General features: G+C 35.3%; 1 protein-coding gene across 1 annotated transcript; it reads left to right on the top strand.

The window, feature by feature from the left end:
• Positions 1 to 420: 420 nt before the first annotated feature.
• Positions 421 to 12608, top strand: LOC109093086 (low affinity immunoglobulin gamma Fc region receptor III-like). Its single transcript, XM_042726726.1, has 8 exons — positions 421 to 436; positions 815 to 853; positions 1986 to 2189; positions 2301 to 2417; positions 11115 to 11148; positions 11578 to 11822; positions 11933 to 12331; positions 12442 to 12608. The coding sequence occupies exons 1-8, from the start codon at positions 421 to 423 to the stop codon at positions 12480 to 12482; spliced, it is 1095 nt and encodes a 364-aa protein (XP_042582660.1). The 3' UTR covers positions 12483 to 12608.
• Positions 12609 to 14363: the final 1755 nt, after the last annotated feature.

Below are 14363 nucleotides of genomic sequence, written 5' to 3'. Positions count from 1 at the left end.
CTGCTTATTTGCTTATATTTTTATCCTTCAGGTAATTTTGACCAGCGAGGGACACATTTGTTATAGGTTTGGGAGGGATGGATGAGGGTTAATGCAAATTAATTAAAAATAATAATTATTTTTTTTATATTTAAATTAAACCCAAGTCTATTTTATGTTTTGAAAATTATATATTTACACTTACAGAGCTTTGAATACATGTGATTGATTTGATTATTTTTTATAATCATTTTCAAATAAATCATCCCTTCATGCTACATAAATGAGGTGGTTTTCTTATTAAGATTTCATGACACAATTTTTATACTGGTATTACAACAGTTGTTGGACCGAAGAAAAAAATTCTATGATCCTTTTTTACCCATTTAATCAGTAGGAAGGTAATAAACTGAATCTATCAAGACTTCCCTGACATGAAAAATGGGTTCCAGCGCATGTAAGTAGTGTGTTTGAAATAAATATTTAAAATATTTATAATAATAAAGTTATCATAATTTAATATATTTCTATTAAAGGTGCATTACAAGATTTCTGAGAAACGATGTTCATGCTCCTACCCAAAAGGATGTCGCAAACATCTTGCTTTGCCCCCAAATTAAAGAACATGCTATGCAACACAGGAAACACCCCCTTACTGGTGATTGGCTAGAAGTTTTATTTATTTATTTATTGTGCCTGGTCCAACAATCCACTTTCAACAGCGTTTCTCAGAAATCGTTTACTGCACCTTTAATCTTTGATATGGCTATGTAGATGGAACTTTTTTATATTTTATTTCAAAAGATTTATAACTAATTTTTTTTTTCTGATTTAGCACAAGAGGATACGGATCCCTTGTTAGAGAATGATGAAGGTGAGAATAAGAAAAATCTCTGTATATTTACTTATATTAGAAATGTTACTTTAAAAATAATTTATTTGGTCCCACTTTATATTAAGTTTCCATAATACCTGTGTACTTACAAAGTAACTAAATGTGTACATAGTATGATACAGTGTAAGTACACATTGGTACATAGTATCTACAGCTGTAATATTTCTGTAACTACACACATGTAACAACCCTCAGGATGGTTTGTGTAAGTACAAATGTGTAACAGGACACTGGTAACAACCCTTTTTTCACTTCACTAAGTACTCGTGTAACAGGAATTATATAACTACATTTTGTAACAACAATATGTATAAGGGTAATTTGAATAATTTGATCCAGGGGGTGGAGATGGGTAGGTTTAGGGATATGTGGGAGGAGTTGGTGCACCACTGTAATACCAGTGTACTTGCATGGTAACTCCTCTGGAACTGTCCACTTAATATAAAGTGTAACATTATGGACACCAACCACAATTTAAATGTAAAGCCTAACTTACTGGCCACTGCTGTATAACATCAGAGTAATTGCATTGTAAATCTAATATAAAGTGTAACACTTTGTTTACCAAAAACTGCTGTTAGTCCTGTTACACATTTGTACTTTCATTACCAAAAAGCATTGTTACCAATGTCCTGTTACACATTTGTACTTATACATACCATTCAGTGGGTTGTTACATGTGTGTAGTTACACAAACATTAGAGCTGTAGATACTATGTACCAATGTGTACGTACACTGTGGTTACATACTATGTACACATCTACAGTAGTTACTGTGTAAGTACACAGGTATTAGGGACACAATATAAAGTGGAAAAAATATGGTAGCCTAGCATAATACTAGACAAGCTTACAAACCACAGAAAAGAAGTTTTTGCAGAAGCACTGAAATGGAGAGAAAGAAACGACTGGATAATGATCAAGAAATTGATCAACAAATAAATGCACTTCCATGTTCTTTAGACCAGCATTATTGTTCTAATGAACTAAACATCACAAATCATTATATTTGTCAGTATGAATTTAGTTCTATAATATTGGCCAGTGCAAACAAAATAATACTGACTGCACTCAATTTCTTTGAGTTTAATGGAATGTTTTGCTTTTTCAGAAATTCATCCTATTTTTGAGGAACTTAAACTTGTGCTGATTGGAAGTAATGGAGCTGGAAAAAACACTATTGCTAATGCCATCTTTGAAAAGGAAGTCTTCACATTCTGGACATCTCATACAAGTGTCCACATCAAAGAGACTTGCACAGCATCAGGAATGCAGATTCATTTGGCTCGCACACCAGGCTGGAATGGAGACTTGAGTAGATCAGAGCAAACCAAACGTGAAATTGTGCACTGTGTTCAAACTCTATACGATACCGGACCTCACGCAGTCATCTTGGTGCTTAATGTGAACTCTGTGCTGTCAATAGAGTCGACCATCAGCACCCTAGAGAGTCTGCTTACTGTTCAGCTGTGGGATCATACCATAGTGATGTTCACCAATGGAGAAAAACTGGGACATTACAGCATTGAGGATCATATCAGAAGTGAACAGCTTCAACCTTTAATTGACAAATGTGGAAAAAGATATTTTGTGATCCACAAAAATGACAGCAAACAGATTCTTGAAACAATTCAAGAGCTCGTTATCAGGAAGAACTCAACGAGTTGTTTTAAACTTACCGCTCAGAAAGAGGATGATAATACATTACTGTCAGACTGGGAATATGTTGTCAAAAGGATCAGATCGAAAATAACTTCTCTGTCAGCCTTTAAGGAAAAGGTACGAAAGGAAGACTCTATGAAAACGATATTTGATGCAAAGGACGCAGAGATAAGGAGACTGGAAACAATTGTTCAAGAAAAAGAAAGGGAGATAGAGAGGTTACGGTCAAGACACACAAAAACTCAAGATCTTGAACTGGAAGATCAAGTTTATATGATGAGCAATGCACTAAAGGAAAAGAATACAGAGAATGAAACACTGAAAAAACAACAAGTAAAGGAAAAGGATGCTGAGATTGAAGAACTGAAAAAAGAGTTACAAGTTCAGCTACAAGACAAGAAGCTGTAGGTCGGTGGACACAAGAGGATCAATATGCAACTGTATGTGCAGACTATAGCAAACTCTGTCAAGGTGTCTCAGCTGTGGCCATAAGAAGCCAGACTCAGATACAGTTACGGGCAATCCCTTCGAAAGGTAAGTATAAAACTAGTTCATTTATTATTATTATTATTATTATAATAAGTTAAATTAGGATTAATGCATTCAGCAGAGGTGTGGAAAGACCTTAAGCTGCCTTTTCCCTACTTTTGTGATCATATGCAAGTGCAAGTTTTTGTGGCAGGACCGTATGTGACCACCACACCGAATGGGATGTGTTTTAATCAAAAATATAAGCATGATAAACTGAGAATTATCTTTTTTTTTCACAAAATCATTATTCTTTGAACACTATTTCTGTAAATTTGGCAGTTATGAATAAATATGTCTGAAATAACTGTTAAATAATTAAGCTCCTTATCCCTGCGAAACCTGCTGTGTTTTTCATTCAGACATATGGGTAGCCATTTATTTTGATATATTTTAGATATATTTGTATATCATTAATTTTATATTTATATAAGAATTTGATTTCATTTTTATGTATTTTTATAGTTTGACTGAGATCAAAAATAATATATTTTTATAGTACAACAATATTTGGTCACATTTCCTCAGGCTCAGCTCTACACGGATGGAGTGACACTCTTCTGAAGATCTTGAATGAGCTGTCTGATGAAGACCTGAAGAAAATGAAATACTTCATGTGCTGGAATGAAGAATACAGAATATACAGGGGCTCAGTAGAGCATAGAGACAGAGTTGAATTGGCGGACCTAATGCTAAAACAGTGGGGTGAATGGCAGTCAGTGCTGAAAGCACGAGACCTCGTGAAGAAAATCCCTCGTAATGACGAAGCCATGATAGAGCTGTTTGAACCTTTCTTGAAAAGCATTGGTGACACATGGTGACCATCAACTAAATCATGTCACTATCGTTCTGCATTGAGATGAGATGTTTCTGGTGCACATTACATCTTTTCGAACGAGGCACTGAATCTTTCTTCTATTACTCTTAAACATAAAGTTTCCAAAAGGAGTTTTTCATATTCAGGCCTTTTTCAGGCATATTTGGTTTCCTAGAGAACCTTCGGTGTTCAGTTCTTAAAAGAACCATTTTTTTCTTAGTGTGAAAAAACATTTAAAAAATCTAAATAACATTTTTTTTTTTTACTATAAAGAACCTTTTGTGAAATTGAAAAGTTGTATGGATCTTAAAGGCTCTTCATGAAATATGTCAATAATAACTAACCTTTTAAAGGGTGTTCAACTAACCCAACTAACTGTTTCTAGCTTGAAGTGTAAAGTTTTGTTCATGAGACTTAATAAATAAATAAATATTTATATAGAATATATATATATAATATATATATATATATATATATATATATATATATATATCTATATATATATATATATATTATATATATATATATATATATATATATATATATATATATATATACAGTACAGGTCAAAAGTTTGGAAAACATTACTATTTTTAATGTTTTTGAAAGAAGTCTCTTCTGCTCATCAAGCCTGAATTTATTTGACCAAAAATACAGAAAAAACAGTAATATTGTGAAATATTATTACAACTTAAAATAATAGTTTTCTATTTGAATATACTTAAAAAAAATAATTTATTCCTGTGATGCAAAGCTGAATTTTCAGCATCATTACTCCAGCCTTCAGTGTCACATGTAACATCCAGTCTATCACATGATCATTTAGAAATCATTCTAATATTCTGATTTATTATGAGTGTTGGAAACAGTTCTGCTGTCTAATATATTTGATGAATAAAAGGTTAAAAAGAACTGCATTTATTCAAAATAAAAAAAAAATTCTAATAATATATATTTTAATAATATATTTTCTTTTTATCAAATTAACACATCCTTGCTGAATAAAAGTATTGATTTTATTTAAAAAAAGAAAGAAAAAAAAAATTACTGACCCCAAATTACTGACCAGTAGTGTATATTGTTATTACAAAATATTTATATTTTAAAAACATAGCTTTTTGTTTTTGTTTTTTTTTATTCATCAAAGTATCCTAAAAAAGTATCACATGTTCTGAAAAAATATTAAGCAGCAGAACTGTTTCCAACTTTGATAATGAATCATCACATTAGAATTATTTTCTAAAGGATCATGTGATAATGATCCTAAAAATTCAGCTTTGCATCACAGAAATAAAATGATAATTTAAAGTATAATAAATTAAAAAACAATTATTTTAAATTGTAATAATATATCACAATTTTACATTTTTTCTGTATTTTTGATCAAATAAATGCAGGCTTGATGAGCAGAAGAAACTTCTTTCAAAAACATTAAAAATAGTAATGTTTCCAAACTTTTGACCTGTACTGTATATATTTCTTCTTTCTTTATATTGTTGCATATGTAATGTTTAAGGAATTAGTTATGAAATTTGGAAACAGGACATCTAGGTCTGTACAGAATTAATTTCATATATTTGTAACACCTGTTATTTAAGATGAATTATTTTTCGCATTCCTCATTTGTAAGTCACCTTACAATAAAAGCATCTACTGGCTGTAAATGTATTTAAATGTTTGTAACAGATATATGTCACTAGTACAATATGTAAGTACTTGATATATTTAATGCTGACTGTGTAACAGTGACCGGCTGGCTTTGTTAATGATTCTGACAGGGAATTGCACCCATATAAATCTGTTCACACACTATGATTTCATGAAGATTATCAACATTTTTAATCTTTTGTTTGTTATATGAAGGTAAACTTTTGCCACTTTGTGACGTGTCAAATGTAGGCCTATCTTTTATGGTATTTATGTATGGGTTTTACTTAGTTAACCTTGTCTCTAAACCTTAAAGGTGCACTAAGCAAATTTTGCCAAACGATGTTGATATTTGAAAGCACCAAAACAAACATGCCCATACCCCAAAGGAACATCCCCTTTATTTTGAAATTTCTGCCCCACATGTACGGACACAACCATGGCAACTATGATCACGGAAATAAGTGAAGATGACACTTATCCAACACGGATAAGTTGTATGAAATGAAGCAAAATAAACATTACTCACCTATCAAGAAGTAACAACGTAATTGTTACATCTGTAAAGAGGACTCCCACTTGAACTTATTTAGCTTTTTATTGTTTTCGTCAACTTTACTGAACTGCATAAACTGAACAGTCACATCATTGAACTGCGTGAAAACATTATAGCGTCAACGTCATTGCTCATTCCAACCTCTTAAAGTGACCAGCGCTCTTTATATCTTATTAATGTAACAAACACATTACTTGAATTAATCACCAGATCATAAGTCTATCTAAACATGCAACATTTCCCCTCCCCTCCTAGTGAACTTAGTGTGAAAGGACATTAAGTAGTCCTAAAAAGCAAACTGGCAGAGTGTGCAATCTGGTAGGCCTACTTTGCGATGCTGCAAATGGTGGTAGGGACATTTGCGGAGTAACTGGATGCTGTGCTGGGGGCAGAGGGCATGAAGAACTGAGCAGAGAGCAAGGGAGCACAGCGTCTCGGGTGTGATCTGCACCAGAAGAGCACATTACTTTCCTAAGTCGACTGACATGCCAACAGGAACCATCCGATAGCTGGAATGTAACTGGTCCTAACTGCTCTTGCACCTGCTGGAGCTGCGACCAGAAAGTGTGGAACTTGTTTTTCCGGTGTGACTGCTGAACCCACACCCAGTCCAATGGGGAGATTCTGGTGGGCCTGTTTTCCGGCTTACAAGACATGGAGCGCAGTCCCAAACAAGCTGTTCGATGTCTTTGTCCAACCCTGGCCACCATACATGATCCCTACAGCACTGCTTTAGTTTGATTATTCCGAGATGGCCCTTGTTACAGCCGCTGCCATAACATAAGAAAAATAGTCAAGGAAAATAAAAAAGGTAAACACAACAAAGAGCGCAGCTCCATATCAGGACAGCCACTTAAGTTCTGCCACTGGAATGTGGCAACTTGGCTTCTTTTAGCACATCATAATGGTATGCAGCTGTAAGGAATCTGCAATATTAAGCACAAGACAAAGGTAATGGCCTTTTCCTGCCCCTAGAGGGCAGGCAAGTAATTAAATAAATCAACATGCATACATGCACATGTAACACCTTCATCCCCAAGAGTGAACCATCACCCAGAAAAACCCCAACCACAAACATATCCAATCTCAAATAATTAATCATCCAACAATAAACCCCAACCTCTGACATGTTTAATGTCAAGGTCATATGGCTGCAAATATAAACTCCAGCTCATAAGACATTGATTGAAGTTGCGCATCAAATTCAAAATTGGACATGGGTATGGATTGGATATGGATATCTCCAAAGAGGGGATCATTCAAAATTTGAGCATTTAAGTCGATAAAGATCAAAGGCCGTGTTTCTTCAACATTCTCTGAATCTGAAAGGAAGTTAGGGTTCATTCCCTTACTGTCCTCTGCTTTGATTTGAGGCCATTTTAGAGCTTTCTCGAGGTAAGCTGTAGCTATCTTCACCTCATTGCCATAATGCTACTGAAGGAGACATTTAGTTTCTTTATATCCCTTAGCAGGACTCATATGTTCACAGCTGCGAACAAGAGCTTGTGGTTCACCATTTGTGAACTGTTCAAGATAGTTTTACCTGTCTTGTGGATTATTAGTCTTGTTCTCAATCGCGTGCTTGAATGCCCTTATGAAGGAAATATAGGCAAGAAGATCTCCATAGAATATTGGTACATCCGTTTGAGGTAACTGGGATAAGCTCTGCTGCTTTCCGTCATCATCAGTTGACTGTTGAGTGTTATCATGATCTGTAGTTTGTTGAGAAGGTGTCTGGATAGAGCTGCAATCCTGGGTGCTTGACATAAGCTCAGACTTTCTACACGGGATAGATACTGGCTGAACTTGACGTTCCTTTCGGCTTTGGAATGAACCACCAGATTGTGACCCAGTCTGTGACCTGTAATAATCATTCATGCCACCTTGACCTTCTTTATACTCCTTTAACACTTTGAGTTCAGCATTTGAAGCATCAATTTCTGTATCCAGTTCAAGATGTTCTCTTTTGGCCTTCAATCTCAACTCCTCAGCCTCTAATTCTTGCCTCTTTCTTCAAGCGGATACCCAGGCTAAAAGTGCTGCACGCTTAGACTCTGTGTAACCCTGACCTAATTTCAGAGTTAATAATTAGAAATTTATATAGGTTGAATTAAATTTAAATGTATAGTTATATAATTCCTGACTAAAATTTATTGAGTGAAAATAATAGTAAAAGAAAAATAAATTGAATCTGATGTAATAGAGAATTGGCCAATGAGGAAAAACCTAGAAGCTCCACCCTGCTGAGTCAGCAGAAGCAGAGAGAGCAATCAGTACAGCAGAGAAAAGAACAGAAAGTAGAGCAAGTGTTTATAAATGAGGAAAATATAAGTTTAAATTGTTGATACTAGAAGAAGAGGAGAAGAAAATTATTAAGAGGACTAAGAGACTGAGTCAAGTCTTGCATTGATCTGTCAATTTCGTTCGTTTTGCGTGTTAACTGTGCCAGTTTCCCTTGTCTATCATTCTTAAGTCGTCTCATTTTCTCTTCAGCTGCATTTGCAGTAGGCATTCGCATGCACAGAATCATCCGCCATTCTACTTAAAGGGGTCATAGGATGCTAAATTCACTTTTGTTGTTGTTTGAACATAAATGTGTGTTGGAAGTGTGTGTACACATCTATCCTATAATGATAAAAATCCACCCAGTGTTTTTTTTATTTTAAAATCCCCTTTCTCAAATCAGGCTGTTCTGAGATTCCTGTCAGAATGACGTAGTTCTGCACAGGCCCCTCCCACTATAGTTGATTGACAAGGCCGTCTTACCTTAGACCTGCCCCGAGGGTGTTGTCATCAGTCTGTCATTGTGTTGACTCCGGTGCAGGGGAAGACAAGAATGTCTCCGATTAAGCGATTGAGATATTTTGTTGTTGGATGTAATAATGAACATAGCAGTCATCATTTACTCCTGACATCTGAGCTGCTGAAAACGTAGAGGATTAACGTTACTTTCGTTTTTAATGGAAATGCACCGGTCCCGATCTGCCTAAATGCATAAATTCGTGTGAATCATTCGTGGTCCAGCATCATCTACAGAAGAAGTGAGCATAAGGGTTTTTTATGAATCTTTGCAAATCGCCTTTCCTAATATATATGTTAGTTAGCAAGTTTCGTGGCTGAAGTTTACAGTCTGCTTGTCACCCCAAGGAAGAGAGGGGCGGGGTCAGCAGAGCTCATTAGCATTTAAAGCAACATTGACTAGAACAGCTTGCTGAAAACAGAGCTGTTTTTGACAAGGTAAAAAGGGTGTTGTTTTACACTACCATTGAGAAATTTTAACCAAAGTATGTTATAGACTTTTCATTAAGACCCTAAAGAATCATAAATGGGCATCTGATGATCCAATGATAATTAGAAAGCCGATCTTCATGCAAACCATCGCAGTTTAATTAAGCTGCTGCAAATGATTTGAAATCTTCTAAATATTCACAAACTCCATTCGTGAAAAGACTTCAATCATTAGTCCTTTTGTACCGTCCTTCTAATGTTCGCGAAGCGTCTTTCAATGAATCCAAGCAGCGTTTGTCACATGCTGCCCTCAACTTTCTTTATGAGCAGTTTTTTGACTTTATGTAATAGCAATATTTTTCTTCTTGTTCTCTCGGGCAAAGAATTGACTCGGGTTTTCGTTCAAATTTCAGTTGTTTACTGGATGTTCTTGTGCAATAAACAGAAACAAAATAAACAACGGTCAAAAAACTGTGTAACTGTCTTTCCTTCTTTCTTACAAACGGGCGCCAAAAAGGGCGCTTAAAGACAGTCCAATAATAAAATGGAGCAAACCATTACATAATGAACATGGGGTGTTTAACAAATACACATATAAATCCAAACACATTAAAATTATAATATTATAATTATACTACTCATGCACTTCTAACTTTAATGTTAAACTGAATTATTCAAATTATGGCTCTTACACATTGCCCTGAAGATATATGCTGCCTCTCAGGATGTGCTTTTACATGTCTATGTCTGTCTGTTGTGGGGCTCGGTGTGACCGCAGCAGTTGCACCACTCTGAGGACAGCACTTCTCATCACACTGACACATGTCCACCAAACGTAAAAGGAAGGGAGAGTTCCTCCTTTTCTTTTGTTTGCACAAGAAGTGTTGAGTCTATGACAGACCGAGTGTTTGACAGCGTGTTTTTAATAGATCAGTATGGAGCTCAGCCCACTTCCTCTAATACTCTGTGAGTAGTATTTTCTCATTTATGTACTATTTTCATAATGATGTAGGGAATCAGTGTATTGTATTAAATCTTACCTATTTCACATTTTTTATTATTCATGCTGCAAATAAGCTGTGCAGAGTATCAAATCCATCTGTAGCTCATGATATCTGTGTGTGAAGATAAAATACTATCTAGTGTGCTGTCTTTGTTTTCTTCAGTTGATCTTCACTAAAAGGGAGTGGGTCTACATTTATTCTTTACTTGTGATGTATATAACTCATGTGCTGAAATTGTTGATTTAACATCAGATTTTGTTGTTCTTGGAATTGATTTGTTGAATAGTTGAGTAGTATAATAACCATATATAGATGATGCTGTGAGACATCAGAGATGTCACTTCCCACATGAATCGCTGATGTCATGGAAAATAAGATCTGCATTCATCTATGGCTTAATTTGTATCATGACACTGTTACATAGATATTCTTAGTAGTGTACGTAAATATTCTTCATACTTCCTCTGTCACCTCAAACTTTCCAGTTGTTATAGATCTGAAGGTGTATTGTATGTATTGTGAGGATGCAGCAAGTGTCTTTTTATATCTCCAGTGCTGCTCAACACTACAGTAGAGATACAATAGATTCTACTTGTCTTTCAGTACACAGTTATTGGCAAACTAATGTTCTGTTAATGTATTTGTATAATCAACAAAAACTGTTCAAATGGTGATTTGAAATTAATGAAATGAATATTTAATATTGAATTTATTCACAGATATTTATAAAATTCTGTTCTATATATTTATAGCAACAACATCTATAAATCAATGTGATTTGTCTGTTTTGCTTTTTAGTGCTGATTTCAAACATCCGCCCTGGTCAAACTCAATTTGATTAATCAGACATTGTTTAAGTATACTTTGAAGGCTGTGCGAACCCGAAATTCCGCAAAAAGAAAAAAAATACTTAAAGAAATTAATACTCTGTATAAATATTGCAGCCTGAAATGCTGTAGAAAGATAAAACTGAGTTAGAGAAGGTAAAAAAAGATACATTTATTTTTTGGGGCTCATGATTTGAATCCACATGCACCTTCATTAGGAGAGTTTAATGTTCATATGGACATATTATGTTGGATGAACAAAAAGATGCATAAAGAGTTACTCTACATTAATCATACTAATACGCATGTTACTCATAATGACTGAAGGTGAAGATTAATGAAATGTTAAAACATCATTAATATAAGTTATATGTAGTGAAAGATAATCACTCAATAATATTTATTAACTCAAGATTGTATCATGAAATATTTACAGACAAACCCAAATTAACTGTAAAGCCCCAGAGTTCAGTGTTCACTGGAGACACAGTTACTCTGAGCTGTGATGTGGGACAGTCAACGGGACGAACGATTATCTGGTACAAAGACTTCCAGACAACAGAAACTGGTGATCAAACAAAAACACTGGAAAATGTGAATGTTTCTGATGGAGGAAAATATGCATGTGCTGTAGAAACAGAGACAACACAAAGCCAACGAGTCATGCTAACAGTAAGAGGTAAGTGCTGTTTTCACAGAGCAATCTGATTTTGAGTTCACTATACAATTATGAAAATGAACAGCATCCATCAACAGCATGTGCTGTCTGTTAAATTACATTTCACACAGAGAGACCCAAGCCTGCAGTGCGAGTTCAGCCTGATGGACGTGTGTTCAGAGGACATACGGTCACTCTCACATGTGACATACAGGAGACAGACGTCAGCAGCTGGAGCTACAGCTGGAATAAAGATGATTCAGAGATTCATGTCAGTCAGTCACAGGAATACAGAATCAGTTCTGTTAATGAATCTCACACGGGTAATTACAGCTGTACTGGTAGAGAAACAGGAAGATCACGATACTCACACACCAGTGATAAAGTTACACTGACCGCATCAGGTGAGATCTGGACAGGTCTGGAAACTCCATTGCCGGGTCTTCTCAAACTGCTCAGTTTTCTGCTGGCAGCTTCTCCATATCTGCTTGTGTCCATCATACTGGGAGTCAAATGCTACAGAGCTCATGGTGAGATCTTTCTCTTTCTCATCTGTTCTTCTACAGATGGGTTTAACCTGATCTATCATTGTTAACTTTAATTAAAATGTCACTTACTCCATATTTTGTCTGTTTTACAGTTCAGTCTGATGAGATCAAATATACTGTTACAGAGGAGTGAAGGTCTGCAGTCCTGACAAACACTACGTTTGTCTCTTTTTCAACATTATTCAGTTAAATTTAGCCTATTTTTTTGGACAAATTAGACAAAATAAAGGCTCAGATGAACTATGCCTAAACTACTGCAGCTTCCCTTTGAGTCATCTCTTTATTTCTTCTGTTTTTCTATTTTCAATATGTTGAGGCAAATTGTCAAATGTTTGTCTTTATTGTTTGCTGAAAATATTTTTGTATTTAATATGAAGCTATCCATGTAATTTCACATCAGCTCCTGGGGAGTCAAGTTTTGTTTTACTGTCTCTTGAATTTCTGCTTTATTTAGCCTGACCATAGGCATAATTTGTGGGTATGACGGGTGGGACACAAGATCAACAAATCATTCTTCATAATCTAATTAGGGTAATAATAATAATATTAATAATAATAAAACATTTGACTCCTTAAGCATGCATAACTCGTGCAGTGCAATAATGACTTTGCAGCTGTCGCACATTTCGTAATGTCATTATAGCATTTTATTTTAAAAATGGAGCGCTTCCTTGTGCTAAGTAGGCCTGCCCTACTAAAGATTTTTCTAGTCAAGTAGTCACATGTTATATTAAATTAATTAATATAATAATATATTAACCATACTTTAATATATACGCAGGCGAATTAGGCTAGATCCATAAAAAAAATTGCCTCAAAGCACCGGCAAAATGATTAAAAACGTGTATTTATTAATAAACTAGTGCTTTGAGTCACTGACTTGCCATCGTGCGAGGAGATAAAGAGAGGTGTAACATGGGCTCTTTTGGGCTCATTGAAGACCATTCAGCGGCATGACTTTGGTTAAAAATTTTACTTTGGTTAAAATTTCTCAATAGTGTAAAACAACAACCTTTTTACCCTGTCAAAAACAGCTCCAATGCCACTTTCAATCAACAATCATGGAAGGTGCCTCGGACTGTGTGTCGACACAATGCAGGAATCTGAGAACGGCTTGATTTGAGAAAGGGATTATGATTTTAGCAGAATATTAAAGAACTACTTGGGTGGATTTTTATCATTATAGGGTGGTTGCACACTGCCAACACACATTTATGTTCAATCTAAAAGTACATTTTGCATCTGATGACCCCTTTAAACTGTTGAACATGTGATTATTAACTAGAAATTATGATGAAGAGAGAAAGTGGTTACGAGAAGAAGAATGGAGGGTCGACGGAAAAGAGTTAACATAAAAATATTAGATTCAGATATAGGTCATAATATTGTCTCTGCATTCATTTAATACTTAGTACAGTTTAGTATATAGAATACAAAATAAGGCGGTATATGATATTTAAAGGTATTAGTGTGCAAAGTGTATATATGTGGACGTGTATGGAAGTATTCAGAGTGCAGAGTTAGGTTCTCTTCCTATAGGCTGCATCATGCTGGAGGTGCAAGCAGAACACACAGCACTGCTTGGGCTTCTGGCTTTATGGGACTCTGATAAGGAAAGTGTTTCGGATCCGAGTCACCAGCAGATGGCAGTAATGCATTGATAAGTGCGGTATGCCAATAAATAAATAAATAAATAAATAAATAATAGTAAGAAGAAACTATGCCAGGGGTCTCCAACCCTGTTCCTGGAGAGCAACTGTCCTGCAGATTTCAGCTCCAACCCCAATCAAACACACCTGAAGCAGCTAATCAAGGTGTTCAGGGCTACTTGATAATTACAGACAGGTGTGTTGGAGCAAGGTTGGAAATGAAGTCTGCTAGGTGGTAGCTCTCAAAGAGCAGGGTTGTAGATCCCTGAACTATGCTATATTTGAAAATAGGACTGTCTTTGTGAGTGAGTGAGAGCTGGTGCTCATTGAAACTGCTTGGTCGGTCACAAATTATTTTATATTTG

The sequence above is a fragment of the Cyprinus carpio genome, chromosome B7 (assembly GCF_018340385.1).
Source record: "Cyprinus carpio isolate SPL01 chromosome B7, ASM1834038v1, whole genome shotgun sequence".
Classification (NCBI taxonomy): Eukaryota; Metazoa; Chordata; class Actinopteri; order Cypriniformes; family Cyprinidae; genus Cyprinus; species Cyprinus carpio.
This window is presented reverse-complemented; position numbering and strand designations above follow the sequence as displayed.